Source organism: Felis catus, chromosome D3, assembly GCF_018350175.1.
Source record: "Felis catus isolate Fca126 chromosome D3, F.catus_Fca126_mat1.0, whole genome shotgun sequence".
NCBI lineage: Eukaryota > Metazoa > Chordata > Mammalia > Carnivora > Felidae > Felis > Felis catus.
This window is the reverse complement of record NC_058379.1, coordinates 32,233,681-32,258,321: the sequence shown is the minus strand read 5'-3', so window position 1 is coordinate 32,258,321 and position 24,641 is coordinate 32,233,681. Positions and strand designations below refer to the sequence as shown.

At 38.7% G+C, this 24,641-nt stretch overlaps 1 protein-coding gene across 11 annotated transcripts in view; it reads right to left on the bottom strand.

Moving 5' to 3' along the window:
- SPIRE1 (spire type actin nucleation factor 1) overlaps positions 1 to 24,641 on the bottom strand; it is a 201,446-nt gene that overhangs the window by 175,708 nt on the left and 1,097 nt on the right. For 9 of the 11 annotated variants that reach the window (XM_045041860.1, XM_045041861.1, XM_045041858.1 and 6 more), the window contains exon 2: positions 2,169 to 2,203. In XM_045041860.1, coding sequence (XP_044897795.1) covers positions 2,169 to 2,203 — 35 coding nt within the window. Of the gene's footprint in view, positions 1 to 2,168; positions 2,204 to 9,315; positions 9,335 to 24,282; positions 24,364 to 24,641 lie in introns of those variants that run through there. The other 2 variants (XM_045041863.1, XM_045041862.1) reach the window with 2 other exon arrangements.

Sequence of the window (24,641 nt, the reverse complement as noted above, 5' to 3'; positions counted from 1 at the left end):
CACACACCCCCACCCCCGAGTCCTCCCACCACACTTGGAGAACCATCATTCTAGTCAAGCCAAATGTAGTCCTACATCTAGTTACAGCATATATCCACTCTCTAACTTGGATTCCAGCCTATTCCCTCCTGCTTCCTTACCACCGCGACCCCCCACCTCCCCAAGTACCATCGTTCCTAAAAAACAAAACTTCCTACTTAAGCTGTACCCTCTTTCTCTCAAGCCACCAAACTTCTTGAAACAGTTCCCATTGCCTCTACTGTTCCTTCATTTTATGATTTTAATAAAGTAATATGTTAAGACATTCTAATTTTAAAAAATTCAAACAATATAGATAAATCCCCACCCACAATTCCAGTCTCTTTGCCAGAGGAAGCAACCACTGTTACCCCTAGAAAATACCCCAAGTCTATTTTGTAAACTAAATTAATCAGATTGATCTTATCTTCTTGTGATTTTTTTCCTCTTTAAATGATTATTAAAAATCCTGAATGAGAGTTCTGTTTAGATTCCAATGCTTCTGGTTACCCAAGGTGTAGGTCAAAGAATAAGTGCTACTAATTACGAGACAATGGAGATAAAATGAGTGATGTTCCTATACAAAACAAGTACTAAACAAAATGCTATAACCATTCAGATTTTATGGCAATACAACATAATAAGACAGAATAATGAGACTTTGACATCTTGACATATATAGTGTCTTCAGGGTTTGTATAACATTTTCACATATATTTGCTCTTTAAAATTTCACAACCCATGAAGTTAATAGGAATTATGATTAACATTTTACAGATAAGATAGCCAAAGTTCTGGGAGAAAAAAATTACTGCTCAAAATTACATACCTAGAAAGACGCACACCAGAAACCACAGAGAGAAATTTTATCTTCTGACTCCAATCAAGCCCCACTTCTTTGTATTACTCAAAAATTCTCACAAAAAAAAAAATTTTTTTTTATTACGTTCTTGCCTATTTTTTGAGCTAATTTGGAAAAAAATTATCTCTACTCCCAAAGCTGAAGACACAAAAATAAACCATAGGGGCATCTGAGTCAGTCAGTTAAGCGTCTGACTCTTGATTTAAGCTCAGGTCATGATCTCACAGTTGGTGAGTTTGAGCCCTGAACTGGGCTCTCTACTCATGGTGCACAGCCTGCTTGGGATTCTGTCTCTCCCTCTTTCTCTGCCCCTCCTCCGCTCACACTCTCTCTCAAAATAAACATTTTAAAAAATAGTAACTTCTGAATGCAAAAAAAAATTATTTTTGCTTCTTTATTATACAATACAATCCCTTAGAAAGCTTGCATTTTACTTAAAATAACAGTTGAAATTTACTAAAACCTACAACAGTAGACAGGTTATCAAATTAAAAAAAGTAACTTCTTAAATCCTTTATTAGTCATTGCCATTAATAAATACCCAAGATTCCTAATGTAAAGATGTACAGTTCCTAAAAAGAACACCACATATACATACTTCATGGATGCTACCCTTATATTTCAGTGTTACCCTTGAAATTCCTGCAAGGAACACAGGGAATCACATGGAAATTCCTTAAAATTCACAGTCAGAATTTTGAACTAAATTATTAAAAAGTACTAAATCTGTTTATACAAATAACAAAGCACTTAATTCATTATTAATCTTACTAGAATACTGTTTCCAAGCCCCTGTTTTTTTCCTACACCAAGACAGGTCCAGAGGATTCCAACACATTTAAATGATTATGACACATCAGATTGGATTATGAAAAAAACTGAACTTAAACTATTTCTTATTAAGGGCTCTGAATCTTAGTATCTCAATTTTGCAAATAATACCATGGGAAAATTTTACAACCATGATTAAACTAATCTTTTTAACACACCCTAGACTTTTAAAAATATGGGCAAGGAGTGGGGCGCCTGGCTGGCTTAGTCAGTGGAGCATTTAGCCCCACATTGAGTGTGGAGATTACTTAAAACTAAAATCTTTTAAAAATATATAAAGAAACAATATAACTGATTTTTCTCCACATTTTACTCTTCTTAAATGTAAAAGATATACACCTGCTCTCAACATATCCTTGTCAGAAGGCCAAAAATCCATAGTGATAGTTCAATACTTAAGTTAGTCTAAAGAACTGCAAACCTGCTTTACCAACAAATTTTTGAGTGTTTCTCTTACCTCTGTCTCTGTACAATGTGAGTATCCCAATTTACCTGTAATAAAAATACAAAAAGTTACTTTCAAAGGATTTTAGCTTTTTCATACTGATAAAAATATCTCAGTTACTCTGGCATGGCTTCATTATATCTATGAAAAGCTATGCAAATAAAAGATGCTAGAATGACCAAACATTGTAGAAAGTCCTGCTTAGGGATTTGTTTAAATAGGACCAAAACAAAGTAATAGAAAGATGGGAAGAATATATTCAATTATAATAAGATCTAAAACACACACACATATTTAATATGCATATATACAAGTTAATGAAAGTAAAATAAAAATATTTTTATCAAAATCTTAATTTATTTTAAAAATATCTTAAAATACGTTAAAGGTATTTAAAAGGTACCTTTTAAAATCCTCTAAAATACCTTCAAAAAATCTTTAAAGACTCTTGGGCTTCTTTCCAAACATATATTCCAGTTTAAAGGTACAGTGATCATTTCAATGAAAGCATAAATGTCTTAAACTAATAGTTTCTTTAATACATGATGGTTGTTTTTCTTTGATTAATGATTAGACAAAACCACATAATTAACTTAGTAATTTTTCCAATAGAGGATCACCTAATCAATAACTAGAATTGAACAATATTTGGCTGCAGCAACATTTTCTCTTCATCACTGAGACTGAACACCAAGGAACATGTAAAATTATATATTTCTTTCGCTTTGGATGAATAAAACATACTTTTTCAATAAAAAACACCTATCTTAAAGATCACTTATTAAGTAGTTTTAACAAAAAGAACAGGTTACACATTTATATTGGGTACTAAAAAATGTAATTTCCCCAGTCCACACATCTTAAATCTCATTGTCCTCACTTCAAACATACATTAATCTCTACCTCCTTTCCTCCAATAACATTATCCTTCCCCCTAACTGCTTCCTCTCTCCAGGCTATGACCCCCACACCTAGCCCTAACCCACAGTGGTTGTTCCATCAGTCTGCGTTTTTTCTTTAATGCTTAATGAGAATTTATACACCTTAGAGTTTATGATATCACACACACACACACACACACACACACACACACACACACACAGAAAACATAATGTTTTTTATGTGCCTCCTGACTCTTAAAATGAAAAAACTGAAACCCACAATTTCTGATGACCTAACAATCCTAATGTGAAATATTGGCTGAAATTGAGACCAGAAGATAAGTGACCACAGGTTCTGTGAATTAAAAATGATTAACGAGCAATAAATAAAGATTACATGAACATACAGATCAAATGGGTTTAATATATAAAGGTTTTACCAATTTGACAACAAACTTCATATATTGAAAAAATATATATATAAAGGTTTTATATACTATGGTTTGATAAATACATAACTGTTATTTATATATTCATATATTGTTACATGAAACTGTATAATATAGAATTTTATATATATTATACAGTTTTATGTATGTGTATATGACTGCTCAGAACATCAGTGCTTTTGGTAGGTTAATTATCCTTGACTCCTACAGAAAGGGTGATTAACTTAACCTAGCAAAGTATTGTGAACAGGAGCAGCTCAAAGAAAGGCACAGACTACCTCTCAACAAACATTTAGAGTGTCTAGGGAAGGGAAGGGGAGGGGAGGGGAGGGGAGAGGAGGGGAGGGGAGGGGAGGGGAGGGAAGGAAGGAGGGGGAAACACAGTGTTAAGACAACTATAACAGAGAACAAACTGTTTGAAAGTACATGGAAGTACATCTTCAGTATGACAGATTCTTAAGGTAAAGAGAATTGCAAAGAAATCTACAATTTTACGTAGAAGGTTTGTTGTTGGTAGTATAGTTGGTAAAAATTTTTGAAACTATTTTGTATGTGTTGTAGCACTGAGCAAATAAATACAGTGATATTGCTGGGAATTATGAACTGAGGGAGAAGGAGCATACAATCCTAACATGTGGGAAGGAGAGGAAGAGCCTGTGGTGGTAAACTGGAATTAAAGGTATTATCTAACTTCAAAAAAAACATACTCCTTAGCTTCTCTTCCAAAAGAGGGAGAAGCAATAGTACCCCATTTTGCAAGAGCACACCTAGCCCATTCTCCCTCAAAGGAACCAGGACTTGGGATTGGCTGACTCCACAGATGGGACAGAGGAATTACAAGATAAGCTGGAACATCTTTTTCCACCAGAAAGTAATGAAGTACTCAAAGAATGACAGAGTGATGTCAAAAGGACTTGTGAGTCCTATGAAATAAGATTTTTTTCAATGACCTCTATTATAAAACTGAAAATTATTTCCTATTTTTGTGAGAGTGCACAACCACTTCTGTTTATTCAATATGACCCAGTGACTAAATCATGCAACTACAGCAATGTGGTTAACTACGAAATGCTTGACCACTTACACTATTCTGCCATCCAAATCCCTGCCCAGACTCTGACCCAGGAATCAGAAAAATCCTAATTACATGACAGCAAAACTAAAAGGAACCTTGGAAACGATCTTGCCCAATCCATTCATTTTACCAATGAGTAATCTGAGCCTGAGGAGTCAAATGACTTGCACAAAATGACAGAGCTAAGAGTAGACTCTAAGGCTCCTGACCTTTGTCATGACCTGTCCTCCATTCCCACTTGCAGTGGCCACTGGGGTTAGGATAGGGGATTGCAGAGGTGCTATCCCAGCTACCTACCAATTATAATACTGTATCTGGGGAAATGGGAAAATGTATTCCTCAATTTAACAGTTGGAAACTGCTAGAGTAGCAACTAAGAAATTTTCATTTGACAACTTTTGAGTCCTCTGTCAAAGGTCAACCACCTGTTTTCCAAAACTAAACCTAAGGAATCCCTCTAAAACCTAGAATCATATAACTTCACTTTCTACAAGTACAGTAAACTAAGCTGATGGTAAGCCTAACCAAGGTTTCAGATTATTAAATGCAGTGAATTCTTTCTTTCAACAATTAAAGTTCTAACAACTTGATTATTATTAGGTTAATTAAAAGGCTAGATTAACTATCTGATGATGTAAAATAAAAGGAAATATCTGAAATGATACTTAAACATTAGGTTTCAAAATTCTCCAACATTATCATTGTACTTACACTCTAAGAAGAGGGATGATATGCATAGCAAGCCAAAACTTCAGCTCACTGTTTCCCAAAAGGAATGAGCATTTTAATAATGCTGGAAGAATCAAGGCTGAATTTTTTTAGGTCCTTCTTTTTAACTGATTCTGAAATATCTGATCTGCTCTTAAGATTTACTAGACAAGTTCCTTCATGTCCTAGGAAATGGAAAAATCAACCTTCCTATAAACTGACATAAAATGGCTTTAAGAAACAAACCAGCCCTGGGGCGCCTGGGTGGCGCAGTCGGTTAAGCGTCCGACTTCAGCCAGGTCACGATCTCACGGTCCGTGAGTTGGAGCCCCGCATCGGGCTCTGGGCTGATGGCTCGGAGCCTGGAGCCTGTTTCCGATTCTGTGTCTCCCTCTCTCTCTGCCCCTCCCCCGTTCATGCTCTGTCTCTCTCTGTCCCAAAAATAAATAAAAAACGTTGAAAAAAAATTTTTTAAAAAAGAAACAAACCAGCCCTAATGTAAAATGTCTGTCATAAAGAAATCCTCAACTAATACAATGCAAACATTTTAAATCCTAAATGTTAGTAATCAGATGCTTCCATTCAACAAGTCTACTCAATGTTACCAGAAAGAGCATTTTGGTGAACAAACCTTAGAAGACCACTCTGGTCTTAGAAGACCACGCCTGGGTGGCTCAGTTGGTTAAGCATCCTACTCTTAATTTCAGCTCAGGTCACTATTTCATGGTTTGGGAGATCAAGCCCAGCATCAGGCCCTGTGCTGACAGCTTGGAGCCTGCTTGGGATTCTTTCTCTTCCTCTCTCTCTCTCTCTGCCTGTCCCCCGCCCCCATACACATGCATACCCTATCAAAATAAATAAATAAACATTACAAAAAAAAAAAAAAGACCACTCACAGTCTTGGCTGTTCAGATTTAGGCCTAACACAGCACACTCTCTGAAATGGCCTCACCTCAGTGGAATCACAAAATTTGATGAACCACACAACTACACGGTAGAAATTAAGGTACAGTTTCAGAAAAAATTCAAGATGTTCATGTAGATGAATAATACTTGTAAGCTAGTAGAAACCTCAGTGTGCAGCTGAATTGTCTGTCACACAGCCACGTTATGAGTATGATTCAAATTAGCTGAATAAGAAGGTGGCACACAATGCCCACCAAAAAGACACAGGGCCCCTATAATCTTTATGATAAATAAATAGCTCTCAGAATTATTCTCCAAATTTTCCCATGGGACCAAATGTGGGCAATGTTTGGGTCCATCTGTGAAAGTATGTTCTTTTTTTCATGCTGAAACTGAGCATCAGTATCAATAGATAAACCCTGTCCTCCTGTCAGCTTGCCTCTGCCCCCTCATTCATTGAATAAATATTTGCTAACACCTACTAAGTACTAAAATACTGATGATATAGCAGCAACCAAGCCACACATAGTCCTTGCTCCCTTTTTGAAAGAGAGGGAATGCATGAGGGAGGGATACGGCTTACGTTCAGCGAACACAGACCCAAAGAAACAAATAAAATAACTACAACTGGTAATAAATGCTATTAAGGACAGAAAAGGGAGAGAGAGAAAATAACAGAAATGATCCAATTTACAGTGGTCAGACAAGATATTTAAATAGAGATCATGATGTTGGGTAGCGTCTAACTACAGGGTTGACAGAAAAACCTGTTCTAGATCCCTGGAGGTGTTTGGGGGGGGGGTGGGGAGCATAAAAATGCATTTAGAAAGACAGGCAGGGGTAGATCACACAGGCCTTTCAGGACAGTGTAAGGAGTTTAGATTTGATTTTAAGGACAATGGGAAGCTACTGGAGGAGATTAAGCAAGGGCATGAGCTGATTCAAGGTGGGTTTCCCGGTTGGTCCTGCTCTGTGGAGGGTCAAGGTGAAAGCATGAAGGAGGGGGGATGGCAAACAGGGGTGGAGTTGGGGAAAAGCAATGAGCCCAGGTGGTGGCAGTGACCAGGAAGCAGAGAATTAAGATATAATTTAGAAGCAGAATTAACAGGATTTGCTAATGGATTGTACTGGGAATGGAGCAGGGTGAGAAGGGAAGAATGACACCCTGGACAAGCCATGTTTTCAGGAACAGCATTCTCAAAGACTTGATTCAAACCAATCAACATCAAGCTTAAGTTCAAGACTCAAATACCCTGAGGGCACCTAGCTGGTTCAGTCAGAAGAGCATGCAACTTTTGATCCCGGAGTCATGAGTTTCAGCCCCATGTTGGGTGTAGAAATTACTTCAATAAATAAAAATAAACGTAAAAAAAAAAACCCAGAACTCATACTCTGTAAGAGACAAATATATTAGGTACACTTTTGGGACAATTTTTATATGAAAACTAGAGAAAAAGTACAACTTTGAACAGTTAGACCAAAGTTTAATAATAAAATAATCCCTACAGCCTAACCACACCTGAGTTTCTTAAACATCATGGCCGTTAAAGGCTCAGAATCCACGACCAGATGTTTCAGTGTCAAAAGTTATGACACTGAAACTGTACAATCATTAGCTTATACCTATGTCCCCCAACAAAAATTTTTTACCAAGTAACATTTATAGTGAAAAAAGATCTATACACTTGACACAAGAAACAGTCATATAAAGGATCTTTTATTTGTTAAATGATCAAATCATTATCCACTATGCCATACAATCTCACTAGTATAGCTACTGAAAGATTAACAGGAATTTAGATATGGGAGAAAATTGGTATACTTGCTAACCAAACAAAGACTGTGTGTTCATCAAGCTCCTCTTCTTGGCCTGGCTGTCAGGAAGAATGAAATAAAATCTGATGTTCCACTACCACAAAAGCCCAGTGCTATAGCCTTTTCTTCTTCACACCTGTTGATAATTACCCTTTCTCTTAGCTGCCTTGGGAAGGCAGTGTGGCAGAATAACAAGAGCAAGCCTTTAGACTTGGACAGTCCTAGGTTCAAATCTCACTTCCATACTTACTAATAGTGTGATGTAATTTTAAAATATTTGTGTATTTATTTTTGAAAGACAGAGAGGGAATGCATGGGGGAAGGACAGAGAGAGAGGGAGACAAAAAGAAGCCCAAGCAGGCTTCACACTGTCAACGTAGAGCCTGACACAGGGCTCAGACCCATAAACCTTGAGTTCATGACCTGACCCAAAATCAAGAGTTGGATGCTTAACCAACTGAGCCACCCAGGTGCCCCTGTGATGTAACTTTAAAGTAAAATATTTCCAGGGTTTTCCACCTTCTCATCTACTTAAAAAAAAAAAAAAAAAAAAAAAAAAAAAAAAGGAATAGTATCTACCTCACGGGCTTACATGAAAATTAAATGGAAAAAAAATGTTCTGAGGGGCTCTGCACAATGCCTACTGCAGGAGCTCAGCAACTGGTAGCTAAGCTTACCACTATTAACCCTGTGGAAAGATGAGAAATGTAAATACATTAAAATAGAGTCCTAAGAAAAACAGAGCAAAATGCTTACTAGGATTACAACCATGTAAAAGAGGTTATCGATTTTGAAATAAAAAAGTAGCTAAATCACATGAAAAAATACTATAAAATTCAACTCATTTTTATACTTCTTGTATAGATCTTTAAAAGCTACTACCTTTCATTCCATACCTCTTTGCAGAGGTTCCTAACACATAGCTTCCCCCCAATTCCTTATGTGGTGGTGTCCAGGATGATGACACTCAAATGGTCAACAACAGCTGGAGCTCAGCAATGGCTCAGGAGGAGGTGGTGGGGAGTGAATTGTCATTAGGTATTACTCAAAACTGGGGGCGCCTGGGTGGCTCAGTTGGTTAAGCATCTGATGTCGGCTCAGGTCATGATCTCACGGTCTGTGGGTTCAAGCCCCGTGTCAAGCTCTGTGCTGACAGCTCAGAGCCTGGAGCCTGCTTCAGATTCTGTGTCTCCCTCTCTCTCTGCCCCTCCCCCGGTCACGCTCTGTCTCCCTCTCTCTCTCTCAAAAATAAATAAAGATTGCCTGAAATGGCAATCTCTATAATCAACCCATAAATAAAAATACTGTAAAGTCCCAGAACTTACTACTTTACATGGCAAGGTGATTCTGAAGCTGTGATTAAGTTAAGGCTCTAGAGATGGCGAGATTATGCTGGACCATCCAGGCAGGACCAATGTAACAAAGAGCTTTATGAGAGACAGGAGAGTCCAAGAAGGAGCTGTGATGACAGAAGCAAAGACTGAAGCCATGTGAATGCAGGAAGGGGGACACAGGCAAAGGAATATGGAAAGTCTCTAGAAGTTGGAAGAGGCAAGGACCAGATTCTCCGTTGCAGCCTCCAGAAGAAATATAGCCCTGAAAATACCTTGATTTTAGCACACAAGACCCATTTTCAGACTTCTGACCTCCAGAACTGTAAGCTAATTTTGTGTTGTTTTAAGCTACGAAATTAGCGATGACTTCTTACAGGAAATGAATACACAGACCATGAAAAAGTCAAAGCAATATTACATGCTCTCACCATCTCAAACCCGACCCCAGGCTACCCTGTGTACAGGAGAATCCCATGCAGAATGTTCCAGAGTCAGAACTCGCCCACTGAACACAAGGTAATGGAGTACAGTGGTTAAGAGCAAGGGCTCCAGGCCAGACTCTTGGGGCTTGAATCCCAGGTGGGCTGCTGGCTAAGTTTAAGGCCTCTATACTTTAGTCTCCCATTTAGAAGGCAGAGGCTAAGAAGAGTACCTATCTCCTGGAGTTGTTGTCAAGATCAAAAGTAATAATCCAACAATAAGCCAACTGCTTAGCCGACTGAAGGTCTCATAGTAAACACTTAATATGAGCTTAATATGAGCCATTTAAGTCTTTGACCTTCTCTCCAAGGAGGAAATAAGCTGAAAGACTCTTGTCTTCCAAACCCAAAAAACTGTAAGTCAACAGACCACTGGGTCCCTCAGATCCCTAGGTATAATTTAACAGGACCTCTCCTGTGCCTTGGCCTGTAAGTTCGAGGGGTCTCCCGTGTGTCTACACACTGTGTTGGCCCAAAGAGAACGCAGCTGAGCTTTCATAAATGTATTAAACTTTTCTGAAATGTGACTCACAGGAAGGAGTTCAGTCCTCGCCCTCTCACCAACTCTCTCCTCCCTGTCTCCTCAGGGTAGCGTAAACGGTTGCCTTTTACTGCCAGTGCATGCCCTTGGCAGTCTTATCTTGCCTCTCAAGTGCTCCTTCCAAGACTGGCAGCACTCTATGAATGATTCTAGTTACTATAATTTTTCATCTCCCTACACTGAACATCTCTGGTTGAAAACTTCACTTAGATATTCTACTTTTATAAGACATCAACCTCAAGGGAAATGCTATGACCAGTGGAACTACTCTGAACACCTCTACCAGAAATGCATTAAAGCCAAAGGCATCCATCCAAACTACCCGGAACATTTCTAGAAATACATGCCATTCAAACCAACCCCTGCAATGCTCTTTTAAACTCCAAGAAAATAAATTATTTTTAATGAAATATCTCATTAATACTTAAAATTAATCCAAAGCATTCGCTTTATGTAGTTGAAACACATTGTAAATGCCAGTGTAAAACCTTCATTTTTACAGCTGAGGAGGCTCAAGCTCTAGAGATAAATGATTCATTGAAGGTCAAGGAACTGTGACCAGTTACCCAGGCTGCTGACCCACTAGTCGTCCTACGGTCTCCCCTGGCTCAGTAAGGGAGAGGCTGGGAAGCAATGGATGCCTAAAGGTGAAGCACAGAGTCCACACTAGTGGGAAATACTAAAAACAAACTTTCTAAGTATCACTTTGGTTTATTTGTTCACTGATCATGACTAATAAATGCAGATAGAGAAAAAAATATGCTGTTAATGTGAGCCTTATGCCCTCTTAATAGGACAAAGAATCCCTTGACTAATCAATATGAACAATACATTTAATCACACTTTGTAGAACTTAAAGCATAATCTTACTATTTTAAAGAAGTGTAGAAGCATAAAGGCATCACATGTTTGCTTCTGTAACACGATGTTGCTCTTAGAGATAACTGACTTTGATCCTGGTCAGGAATAAAACCTCTAATCTTAATACCACTTATGGAAAAAATGTCACCCATCTCTTCATTCATAGACAGTGTCTATGTGACAGGCCCTTCCAGAACCTGACTCTCCTTTCTTGAGAACTTCTAACTCCTATCTGTAGACTCTGCCCTAAGCCAGGCTCTGTGACCTTTCATGTCAGTTATCTTTGCCATAAATCTCAACTTTATCTTAATTCTGAAATATGGGCTTCTGCTTTATTTTTGAGGCCCACTCTTTACTTTGTATCCTAGATCCCATAATAAAACCCCTTATCTTTAAAAAAACAAAAACAAAAACAAAAAACCTTGGCTTATTATTGCCAGTCACTTTCCTAGGGATTATAGTCTAGCCCTTGAACCTCACACCAGTGACTAAAACCAACTACCAGACTTTCCCAGCATAGACCACTTACTGGCTCTTATCTGTATCACTGTCTACCTTTTCTGGCTCTGCTTGCTCATGAGATGAGCAAGTCCTGCAAATGGATATCGTGGGGCCTGGCTGGTGGAACGAACACCCCTGATTGTCGTCCCCCCATGAAGGCAGGCTTCACCATCATCATGGCCACCCTCCAATCTAGGAGTAAGTTTGGTCCAGACCCCACACCCTCCCAACCTGTTCTAGAGTGACCAAAATTGATCTTGTTCTAAAAAGAAAGTTTTAAAAATGTTTTAATTATTAGAGTGTGATTTTTCTTTCTATTCAGCAACCTTAATTAACTAAACTTTATATCATCTCATTGAACAAAAATCATTAAAGGTCAAGTATTTTCCACTAAAAAATAATTTCAGCATGTTCCACCAAAACTCAAGTATTATCTTTGTGTATTTTACGTATACAAAATTTATATAGCAAAAAGGTTTAATCTTTTGTGCCAATTCAAACTGGATGGTAATGACAGTCTTACCATCTTCAGAAGAGTTGTGAGGGCAAGTACAGGGTGGAAGGTGTCCACAGCCATTAGCAAGGTTTGCCATGGGAACAGACAGGAGTGACAATACAGAAGCCACATTCCTGACACTCCTGTGTTAGAGGACGGGATGATGGAAATTGTGTTTCTTTTTGTAAACAGTGTGGATTTGGATTAAAATTTTCCCTGCCGATATTAATTCAAGCATTAGGGGTGCCTGAGTGGCTCACTCAGTTGGTAAAGTGTCCGACTCTCGATCTCAGGTCAGGTCATGATCTCATGGTTCACTGACAAGGTGGAACCTGCTTGGAATTCTCTTCCTCTCTCCCTTTCCCTCTGCCCATCCCCAACTCAAGTGCGTGCCCTCTCTCTCTCTCTCAAAATAAACTTTAAAAAAAATAAAGCATGTTTTAAAAGAAAAATTAATTGCTTAAATTTCATGAGGCTTCAGAAGAAATCCACTGAGATCACAGCATACTATCACCTTATTCAAGAATAAAGAAGACTTGGAGGGGAACCTCCCCAAGCTAAGTTATAAAAAAAGGACTACCAAGTGCCAGTTCCAAACATTCCTGTATTTCCTGTCAAGTGAATAATTCTGGTTTTCATGCATTTCATAAGCATTTCATACGTGCATTCCGCTTAGAGTCTCCTCTCCCACCCTGGCATCATGTATGAGACCATACTAGTCAACAGAAACCTTGTCAAAGAGGTATCTCAAATACTTCTATTCGCAAACGCAAGCTCCTTTAGTTATACTGCCATAACTACCACCCATGTTCACTCACCCAAACATGTTATGATATAAGCTTCAGAGCTGAGAATTATAACCACACCTTCTACTGCCTACTCCTGTATCTTCCGTGTTACCATGCAACATTAAAGAGTTGATCTGCAAAGGAACTTGGTAGGAATAAATATGACTCCACAGGAAAAATATTTTTTCCAGGCCAATTTAGTTTCTAACAAGTCATTATCTTCCCACCCTATGCTGCCTCTCCTGCCTTCCCAACAGCCAAGTACCCAGGTGGGAAGTCTGAGAGCCTTCCAAGATTCCTTCCTCTTTCTCACCCCCACATCAAACACTAAAGGGCCTGCTGGGGTGCCTGGGTAGCTCAGTTGGTTAAGCCTCCCACTCTTGATTTGGGCTCAGGTCATGATCTCTCAGTTGGTGAGTCCCACATGGGGCTCTGCGTTGACTGCATGGAATCTGCTTGGGATTCTTGGTCTCCCTCTCTCTCTGGCCCTCCCCTGCTTGTATGCTCTCTCAAAAATAAATAAACTTAAAAAAAACAAAAACAAAAACAAAAAAACTAAAGGGCCACATCCTATACTATTTCCTAGATTGCTCTCAATCGGACTCTTTCTCCCCGAGGTCTGCCCTTGTTCAGACCTCCGTCATACCATAAATACTCCCAACTGGTTAGGCAACTTAAAGGTTACTAAGATCTAATGATAGTATGAAATGCCTGCTGGTGTCTCTGCCCTTGTTTTTAGCGAATTCAATCCATCTTCTACAAAACTCCCATCGTTACCTATCCAAAAAGAGTAATCTGCTTACATCATTTTCCTGCTTAAAATCCTTATATGGCTCTCTATTGCCTATACAGGCTAACATACAAACTCAACAGTGCAGCACAAAAACATCCTTCATAACCTGATCCCAGCCAACATACCTTTCTAGTCTGTCTCATTCTCCACCACACCCCCACACATCCCATGCTCCAGGCACAGCGGACGCCCACTGCAAGGAAGACAAACAGGTTCAACTTCACGTGCCAACTCCAAATAAGTGGTAGTGGCTGCCTGAAGCAAAGCTGAGAACTCTGAAGCTGCTTATAAATTTAGCAGCAAAAATGCAATGACTGATGAAACAGTGTCTGCTTTTGGTATGGGGAAGTGGGTGTCAGCACAAATGCCATTCTACAATTTACGTACTACTGTTCTTTGAATAGTTCTTCCACATTTCTAAACCTTGTACTTGTTGTTGCTTCTGCCTAAGTGTCCTCCCTTTATCCCACTGCTCATCCTTCAAGGCCTCCAGAAAATTGGTCTCCTCTATGAAGTCTGCCTTACATCACAACAGCACAGTCACCCTCTCCCTTAGGCTCACACGGTTTTCTGTACATGTCTCTATCACTTTAGAATTACTGTAACTGTACTGTGTTAGTTTATGCACCTGTGATCTTCTTGAAGGTATGGGTGCACTTCATTCTTCTTTGTATCTTTAAACCTGGTACAGTACACTTAGAAGGCACTCAAACACTGGTGAAATGAATAAATGAAATCGTGGGATGGGCGATTCCTCTAACATGATATTATTGCTAAAATCCAGGAAGATATGGCCAAGCCCAGAACCAGACAACCTGTGGTGACAGTGGCATTCTACCACTATTCATCACCTATCTCTCTATATATCTTTATCTCTGAAAAATACAAGATATGAGAGAAGTATACTGGGTAGAAATTTGGCTTCCAATTAGACCGGGCCATGAATGGGAAATATGAGGAAAAAAGACAACAGACCCAAATTTTTAAAAATACATTAGCCCAAGTAGCATAAAAAGATCTGAGAGTCAGTTTTCAGAAGTTACATATGGACCAGCAAATCCTGCTATTATTAGTGATATAGCCTTTCCATATACATGACACTAATCAATCCTGATGAAATTCATACTAATGTCCCAGATTGGTTTTAATTCTTAAAATTTGGAAGTGGCATCAGGGAAGTGTAAATCAAAACTACAAGGAGGTGTCACCTCATAGAAAATGGCTAAAATCAACAACACAAGAAACAACAGGTGTTGGTGAAGATGTAGAGAAAAAGGGACAATTGTGCACTGTTGGTGGGAATGCAAACTGGTACAGCCACTATGGAAAACACCTCGAAAAGGTAAATATAGAACTACCCTACTACTACAAAAACACTAATTGAAAAGGATACATGTACCCCCTATGTTTATAGCAGCATTATTTACGACAGACAAGATATGGAAGCAGCCCAGTGTCCCATCAATTGATGAATAAGGAAAAAGTGTTACAAACACACAACAAAATATTATTCAGCCATAAAAAAGAATGAAATCTTGCCATCTGCAATGACATGGATGGAGAGAGAGTATTATGCTAAGTGAAATAAGCCAATCAGAGAAAGACAAATACCATATGACTTTACTCATGTGTGGAACTTAAGAAACAACGCAAATGAGGAAAGGGGGGAAAAAAGAGGGAGAAACAGAGACACATAAACAAAGAAACAAACTTAATTACAGAGAACAAATGGATGGCTCCAGAGGGCAGGTGCTTGGGGGTATGCATTAAATAGGTGATAGGAATTAAGGAGTACACTTGTGATGAGCACTGGGTAATATATGGAATTGCTGAATCACTATATTGTACATCTGAAACTAATATAACACTGTATGTCAACTAACTGGAATTAAAACAAGAACTTTTTAAAAAATTAAAATTAGGGATGCCTGGGTGGCTCAGTCAGTTAAGCATCCAACTTTGGTTGCTCAGGTCATGATCTCATGGTTCATGGGTTCGAGCCCCGTGTTGGGCTCTGTGCTGACAGCTCAGAGCCTGAAGCCTGCTTCAGATTCTGTGTCTCCCTCTATCTGACCCTCTCCCGTTTGTGTTCTGTCTCTCTTTCTCAAAAATAAGTAAACATTAAACATTTTTTTAAATAAAAAATTAAAATTAAAGGTGCATGTGAGCGGCTTGGTCGATTAAGTGTCCAACTTTGGCTCTCAGGTCATGATCTCACAATTCACGAGCTCAAGCCCCGCATCAGGTTCTCTGAAGTCAGCACAGAGCCCGCTTCAGATCCTCTGTCCCCCTCTCTCTCTGCCCCTACCCCACTTGCGCTCTTTCTCTCTCTCTCTCTCAAAAATAAATAAGAACATTAAAACAATCTTTTAATAAAATTAAAAAACAAAATGTCTGTGAGATGCAATCATTTTGGAAAAAAACTTTTGGCAGTACCTATTAACACTGAAAATACCCAACTACTATGAACTAGCAATTCTACCTTTAAGTATATACTCAACACAAATGCTATATTCATTCACCCCAAGATCTGCTTAATAATGTTCACAACAGCATTTTCCATAATTTCCAATAGCTCAATATCCAAATGTAGGATCCAAAAAATCAAACAACCATGGATAAATTATAGTATATTAATACAAGGGGGTATGATACTAAAATGTGAATGAACTACAACTATATGCAACAATATAGATCAATCTCAGAAAGCTCAGAGAAAAAACTCACGCATTAGGCTGTATAATACTAGTTAATTCTGTACACATAGGTTCAAATATATGCAAAATTTATGGTGTTATAATTCATGACAGTGGTGACTCTTAGGGTGGTTGCTGACTGAAAGGGTATACAGACAGGTCTGCTGGGATGTTAATAACGTCCTGTTCCTTGACCTGTATTCTGATTACACAGTGTATTCACATTGTGAAAATTCATCATTTATAATTTATGCACTTTTCTGTGAGTTATACCTTAATGAAAATTCGCTTTTAAAATAAAGACAAGATAGAGACATTTACAAATAACAAAAACTGAGTGAATTTAATAGTAACAGACTTGCACTAAAGTAAATACTAAAGGAATTCTTCAAACAGAAGGGAAATGATCCCAGAAGAAAGTATAGTAATGCAGGAAGAACTACAGAGCATGGGAATGGCAAATATGTGAAAAAAATCCAAATGAATATTAAATTGTACAAAAATGATGTCATATTTTAAATCTATGATAAACTAAAATACATGTCAACAATCATAAAACAACAAAAGGAGATCAACGAAGTTAGGATGTTCTAAGATCTCTGCACTGTCCGGAGAATAATACAGTAAGTAGTTTATATAAGACTTTAATAAAAATTCAATAATGCATGTTTGGTTAAGATATTTTATGAGCATATCACAAGAATATATTTTATCCACACCCTATACTCCAGAGCAGTAATGCAAATGCATGTTTACAAAATGGACAACTATTTCAAATGTGATCAATCACCAACATTCTGCATGGTTCTACTGCAGCCTCAGGGACAGCTAGCCCTGAGTATCCATAACTACTTATAACAGGAAGGCCAATGATGACCAGATTTGTCCCAAACCAGTTCGTGACCACCCACATACTCCAGTCACTCCATACTGGACCCCAGGCCACATTTCACTGACCTCCCCTCAGCTCCAGTATATCCAAGTTGATATCCCAATCAGGCTCCCCTGGCTTTAGCCCCCAGGTATCTCTCCCTTTGGGTAAACAGCGTGTACAGACTGCTCTCTCTCAACCTCTGTATTCAACTTGGCTCTATGGTATTCATTACATAACTGCGGAAAAGATGTGGTAGGCATGCCAGTAAAAGCGAAATACCAGAAAGAGATACCTCACAAATCTAACAAAGTTTGAACACCAAAAAGAACTATGCCTTATGCTATTTGAATTCTTCTTCTATATTTAAAACAAAACAACACCAGCATCAACAATCATACCCCGTGCTGGGCTCCTTAGAGGTATGTCTGATTGTAGGGCGAGGACAAAATACATACACATCATAAACCTTAAAGTATCTTGTAGCACCAGAAAGTAAAGATGTGCTCAAAAACACAAAAGGATGGCTGCATGTCAAAGGGACACAGGAGGAGCCAACATGAAGGAGCTTCCAATGGCTACAGCTGGAACAATTTGAGCAACAAAATAACATGGTAATGAATAACGAAGTATAAAATATACATGATTCCAGAATGATATAAATACATAAATGGGGGGGGGGAAGGGACAAATCTTCCTTACAGAAGAAGTCCAAATAATATTAAGTAGTAACAAAATATAAAATTATATTAAAATTAAGTAATATAAAATTAAGTAGTAATAACAATATTAATTCACCCCTCCAGGAAAAGGCCCCCTTCTCGAATGCAGGCTAGACTTAGTGACTCCTTTCCAAAGAACAGATTGTAGAAAAGGTAACTCTTTACTGGAGAAACCCAGCAAGTAAGTGCATATCCCCAGTGGTGTCGTGTCAATATCGTATGCCTCCATCCTACGTGATGAGAGGAGCCCCTTTCCCTATGTGGTAGTAATTCTTTGCCCAAACACATAATCCCAGTCTAGTCAGGAAAACATTAGGCAAACATAAATGGAAGGATAGCCTGCAAAACCCCTGACCAGTACTCCTCAAGACTGTCACTCAGGGGAAACCAGGAAAGTCTAAGAAACCACAACAGACCAGAAGTATTCCATACTGTATTATGGAATAATACAGTATTCCATATTATACAGGAAAAAGGCCATTAACAGAAAAACTAGGGAAATCCAAGCGAAGTATGGAGTTTAATTAATAGCAATGTGCCAGCGCTGGCTTCTTAGTTTTGACAAACAGCACAGTAGAAGATGGTAACATTAAGAGAACTGGGTAAGAAGTACACAGGAATTCTCTGTGCTATCTTTCAAACTTTTCTGTATATTTAAAATTATCTCAAAATAAAAAGCTTATTGGGACACCTGGGTGGCTCGGTCCGTTAAGCCTCCGACTTCGGCTCGGGTCATGATCTTGCAGTTTACAAGTTCAAGCCCCACATCAGGCTCAGTGCTGACAGCTCAGAGCCTAGAGCCTGCTTCAGATTCTGTGTCTCCTTCTCTCTCTGCCCCTCCCCCGCGCTCGCGCTTGTGCGCTCGCGCGTGCGCTCTCTCTCTCTCTCTCAAAAATAAATAAACATTTAAAAAAATGTTTATAAAAAACCCACTATTTTTGGTAATAGGCAATGTTTCCCTCAGAGTTTTAAACAAATATCTAGAAGAAGATTGTTTCTCTTTTTTCTACTTAGCCAACAGGAAGCAAGCAGGAAACCTAATATGGCTCAGATGACACTATTATGAAAGCAGGATGGGAAATGTTGCCATTTTACAGAATTTGTGATGCGGGAAAGTGATTCTGACCTTAGAAATAAAACAGGCAGAGCGTGACTCGTCATCTCTCACCAACATTTAGTCCTTGGTAGATCAATGGTTGTTTTCTTCTAAAGATGAGTCATAATTCTTGGTGAGGCTAATGGCTTTCCAAAAGAACCCCAACTTACTTAAGTACCCATATCTGTATATAACCAAACTCTTTCCACTGTTTTCCTCTGCAGAAGGCAGAAACACAGATGCAAAGCACAAACGCACTATTGCACAATTTCTGCCAAAAATGTCTGTGGCTACTCTCACATAATGCAACACAACTAGAAGTATGTTGGAGGGTAAACTGGAGTCAAAAGTGACAGCAATGTTACTGATTATGGCTAAAATATCTTAATTTTGTAAATGACTACCTGAACATATCACTGAAGCCCCACCCAGGGGCCTAGAAGAGGCTTGTGTAAATAAGTGGGCTCAGGGTTGAAGCTGCACTAGCTTCGTGGTAAACTTTCCACTGTGTTTATGTTTTATCTTCTCTTCGTCAATGTCTAAAACAACTTATTTTTATATCGCTCACTGCTTACACAATAGCAGGAACTCAATTCATGTTTTTAAAATTTAATTACCCAACATATTTGGACATACTGTTCAAATGGAATAATCCTTACCTATTACTGTGCCTGATAAGACATTTCACCAACCCCTAATACCATCATTCACCCCCAAACTCTACCCTGGACACATATACATAAATCTCAAAAGTTCCTTCCATTTAATGATCAGGATGTGAACACTCAAGAATTATACCAAGAATGAACAAGAATTAATCTTTTAAAATATGTTTTCACTATTTTAACCTTCTCCACAACTATTCGGTCTCTCTTTAAAATCAAGTAGTATATTATTCCAGGACCAATTCTCCCACCAAATTAGCATGAAACTTGCTGAGAAGTTGACAGATCATGTCCTCTTTTCAAAGTCCAAACAAAGCCTGAATGTTTCCTATACCAAGGGATGCCGTTATTAGTATGCACGCAGGCTTTCATTGTACCTCAAAGGAAAACCTATTACCAATCTAAGATTATTTTAAATCAAGATGTGGTCATTTAAAATGTTCTTTATACATCTACCATTATAGATACATCAAAGATTTTGAAACCAAAATCTGAAATAAGTTTTTTTTTTGGTCAGATGAGTATTTAAGGACTAAGAGGCTGCTGAGAGACCATGCAATGGATCTAAGCTCTAATACTGCTGTTATTAATAATTCTTTGTGGCATCCCAGGGAAAAAAAAAGTTTTAATCTTTCAAAGATCTGGAATATAACCTAAATTCCATCAATGACTCTTACTAAATAATGTGTATAGTAAAATGTGTTCCAAATGCCAGTTAGGTACACTGGTGACAAAGAGCAGGCTCTATATGTAGACCCTAAGTGTCTTTAACTCATTTGACAGAGGTGTGAAAGCAAAAACTTCATCAAACTGTTACCAGACAATAAGGTCTTACTATGGCTACAAGTACATAAACATTGGGTAAAATAAAAATGTTAAGTTATCCAGCTAAGAAGAATCATAAGCCCTCTTGATTCTAAGCAAGTTTCCTTCTATCATCACAGAAATAACTTCACAAAATATACTAATTCATGATTTAATCATCTTTACTCTTAAGACATCCTTTAAAGAACTAATATTTTCTTCTTTAATTTATCTCCTTCAGTCCTTTATCACACTGCTTTCATAGCCATGTTAGTATATGGCACTAGATTATATCTGAATGCTAAATAAAATTGCCTATTCCTTTTTTTTTTTTTCCGTATTGGTCTCATTTCCGTGTCTCCCACATCTTTCATCATTTTCCGATTTCTTTTATAAAGTATTTCTAATTTAATTCAAACTGATTGTGAAAATTCTGGATGTATCAACACTGTTAAAAGTAAACAAGAACTAAAATCAATTACTACTATATTCAACCCCAAAACAAGTTCAGAAAGCATGTGAGCAACATGCATCCCACGCATCTATGGGATTAAGAGGAGCAATACTACTGATAGGGAACCAATACCACTTGTTCATTCATTCAACAGCAGAGGGAACAGTGGCCAGCTGAAAGACTCACTCACTGGAGGATAACCGCCAGGATCCGATTCTCCACTCTGAACACAACCCTGCGTACCACTCATCATCTGCTAGACCAACAGTTCTCAACAGATCACTTTGCCCTCCCAGGGGACATTTAGACATGTCCAGAGACATTTTTCATTGTTATGACTTGGGGGAGGGGATGGGTAGTTAGTGGCATCCAGTGGGTAGAGATCACGGATGCTGCTGTACATCCTATACAGGCACAGGGAAGCCCCATACCGAATTATTCATCCAAAAATGTCAATGGTGCTGAGACTGAGAAACCCTGACCCAAACATTTGTCCCAATTCTGAGTAAAAATGCAGAATTGCAGGACCAGAGGCACCATGGTGGTGTGAAAGGACACAGAATCAGGGGAAAAAGGAAACTAAAACTTACTGAGTATCTGCTACATACTAAGCCTTGCTGTTGTCATTTTACACGCATCATCTCACTTAAACACTCTCTCGTGAAAAAGTCATCTATTCTCATTTTACAGGTGACAAGGCTGGACTCAGGGTGACTGTATATGTAGAACTTGAGTGTCTTTAACTCATTAATTAAGGGAAGTTAAGGAAGTTACTCAAGGTTACTCAGCTAGGAAGGGGAGGAATCATGACCCAAATTCAAACCAAATCTGTTTCTAAGCCTAGAGGTTGAAAGACCTGGATTTTATTCAAAGTTACCAGTATGAATTTAAGCAAGTCCCTTATTTCCCTAAACCTCCATTTGGAAATAAATCAATGGGTAAATGTATGAAAATATAAATGCTGTTGATTGCCAACAACATACATGGTAAATGCCCTACAATGAAAAAGTACTTCTTAGAATTGAAGTGTCATGATTACCATTTTTCCTTAAAAACAATTTATACATGTGCACAGTATAAGTTATCATTAATTTTTAAGAATCAAGATTAAGTGCTCAGTTGTACCTTCTGTAGCCATGCAACTACTCTTAAAGCCTAGGAGTAAATAAATTAATATAAACAACATTTTGGTATGAACTTCCTAAAGATTTTTAATCGGTCAACCCTAAAATGCTCAAGACTGTATCAACAACTTTGGTTGGGCTCTCTCCACAACTGGTAGCAGAAATCATGAGCAGAATTAAGGAAGAAGATGGGGTGCCTGTGTAGCGCAGTTAAGCATCTGACTATTGACTGATCTCAGTTCAAGTCATGATTTGCTGTTTGTGGGTTCAAGCCCTGCATCAGGTTCTGCGCTGATGGCTTGGAGCCTACTTGGGATTCTCTCTCTCTCCCTCTCTCTCTCTCTCCCTCTCTCTCTCTCTCCATGTCCCTCCCCCCTCCTCATTCCCTCTCTCTCTCTCTCTCAAAATAAACTTTAAAAATTAAAAAAAAAAAAAAGAACTAAGGAACAACAGAAAATGTTGTTTATAAATCCATTGCCACTACTGCAGGGAAACTACTATTCTCTCCATGAAAAGAGTATTACATTGAGGTCAAGATGTTATCACTCATAGGAATGATGCAAAATAATAACGATAATTCATTTTAACTACCACCAGAATACACCCTTGTCTTTGACAAGTAAACTACTGTAGGTCCATAAACATAACATAAACCACACTCTTCTGGGATCAAGTTCAGAGAAAGATAATGTAGACTGCTGTTTGTTCCTTCCAGAAGTCACCAGTACCAAATGCTACTTCTAAAAGGGGGGTGCAGGGCACCTGGGTGGCTCAGTTAAGGGTGTGATGTCTGACTCCAGCTCAAAGGTCATGATCTAGTGGCTTATGGGTTCGAGTCCCTTGTCAGGCTCTGTGCAGACAGCTCAGAGCCTGGAGCCTGCTTCAGATTCTGTGTCTCCCTCTCTCTCTGCCCCTTCCCTGCTTGCGCTCTCTCTCAAAAATAAATAAACATTAAAAAAATAGTAATAAAATAAAACGGGGTTGCACCCAACATTATTTTCCTTAGAAATGCCAGATTCCAAGGCATGGCTTTGCTGTATTTTATAATAAATTTATCTTTTAATATCATATTAATACACTGTAAGTAAATTGTAATCCCGAGTATTTTCCACTAATGTTAAGTCAAAACTTAAAAACAATAAACACATCAAATAAACTAAAAACTATTTGAAATAAAATAATTTCTAAAGAGTTATAAAGACTCAATTTAAATAAATAAAAGTTCTAAAATGTGTTTACCACACACACACACACACACACATTAATGTTCTGGTGGAATTGAAAGAATTGTTATCTATAACCTTGAACGTTTTTTATTTTAAATAAGGATTTGCATTAAATGTCATTTTACTAACTACTTATGAATTACATCTTTCACCGTTAGCATTTTGATACTTTCATCAACTTTCTAAAAGTGAGGGCAGATTATTTCTCTATGTTCTTAACATACTTGCCTCTCAAAAGACTGAATTACATTAAAACTGACATGAAAAACCTATTATCAATCCCTTCATCACCATCACTAAATCTGAGTAAGCCCTAGCTACATATTAACGTGTAGGTGATAATCTTGAAGAATTTACACCAATGACCTAACCAAAATCCATTTTGTTTATCTGAAATCCTGTCAACGTTTGACTCGACAAACCTGTTTTTTCATCACAACAAATTCTAATACGCAGGTAAATAGCAGTTGTTTTATAATTTTCAAGAGCTAGATAGAAATCATTATTTAATCTCCTTCCATCTCTCCCAATATAACAAAATTCTCCTCGGGGCTTTTTATATTTCCTAACCAAAGGAATTTGTTGCCAAATTAAAAAAAAAAAAAATACTATTAGCTGACTATTCATTCTGAAAGGTGTAATTTTCGTGACAGCAAAATTAAGTATCCTTGGTGAGATCTCACGTGAACCTTTCATAGCACCTATCACATCATAAATGCAACCCCAGTAAATAGCCCTGGCATGTAAGTATGTATACATAGCTTATCACGAAAAGGACCCAACCCATTCCATTTCCCAAACAAGACGCGGGCAGCTGTCCTATGACAGTGTGTACAATTACCAGCACCCTGGGCAGGTCGGATGGCCCAGCCGGAGTGCGGAGGGCGGCGCAGGCCCGCCCAGACACCCTCTTCGCAGCCCCTCTTTGTGCCGCTACCCGCCCCCCACCCCCTGCTCTGACCTACGTGGGGCGCCGCTCCACCACAGCGCCAGCACCACCCTCCCCCGCCGGCCCCAGGCCCGGCTCCTCCCGGTCTCCCTTGGGAGGTGGGGGGTCGCGGGGCGGAAGAGCCGGGCCCAGGAACTGCGAGGGAAAAGGGGGGGGGGGCACAGCGGGGATCCTCCTGTGGGAGGTAAGGGTCGCGGAGAGGGGGCAGGGCCCAGGGACTGCGACGGAAAAGAGGGTCCGAGGAGGGGTCC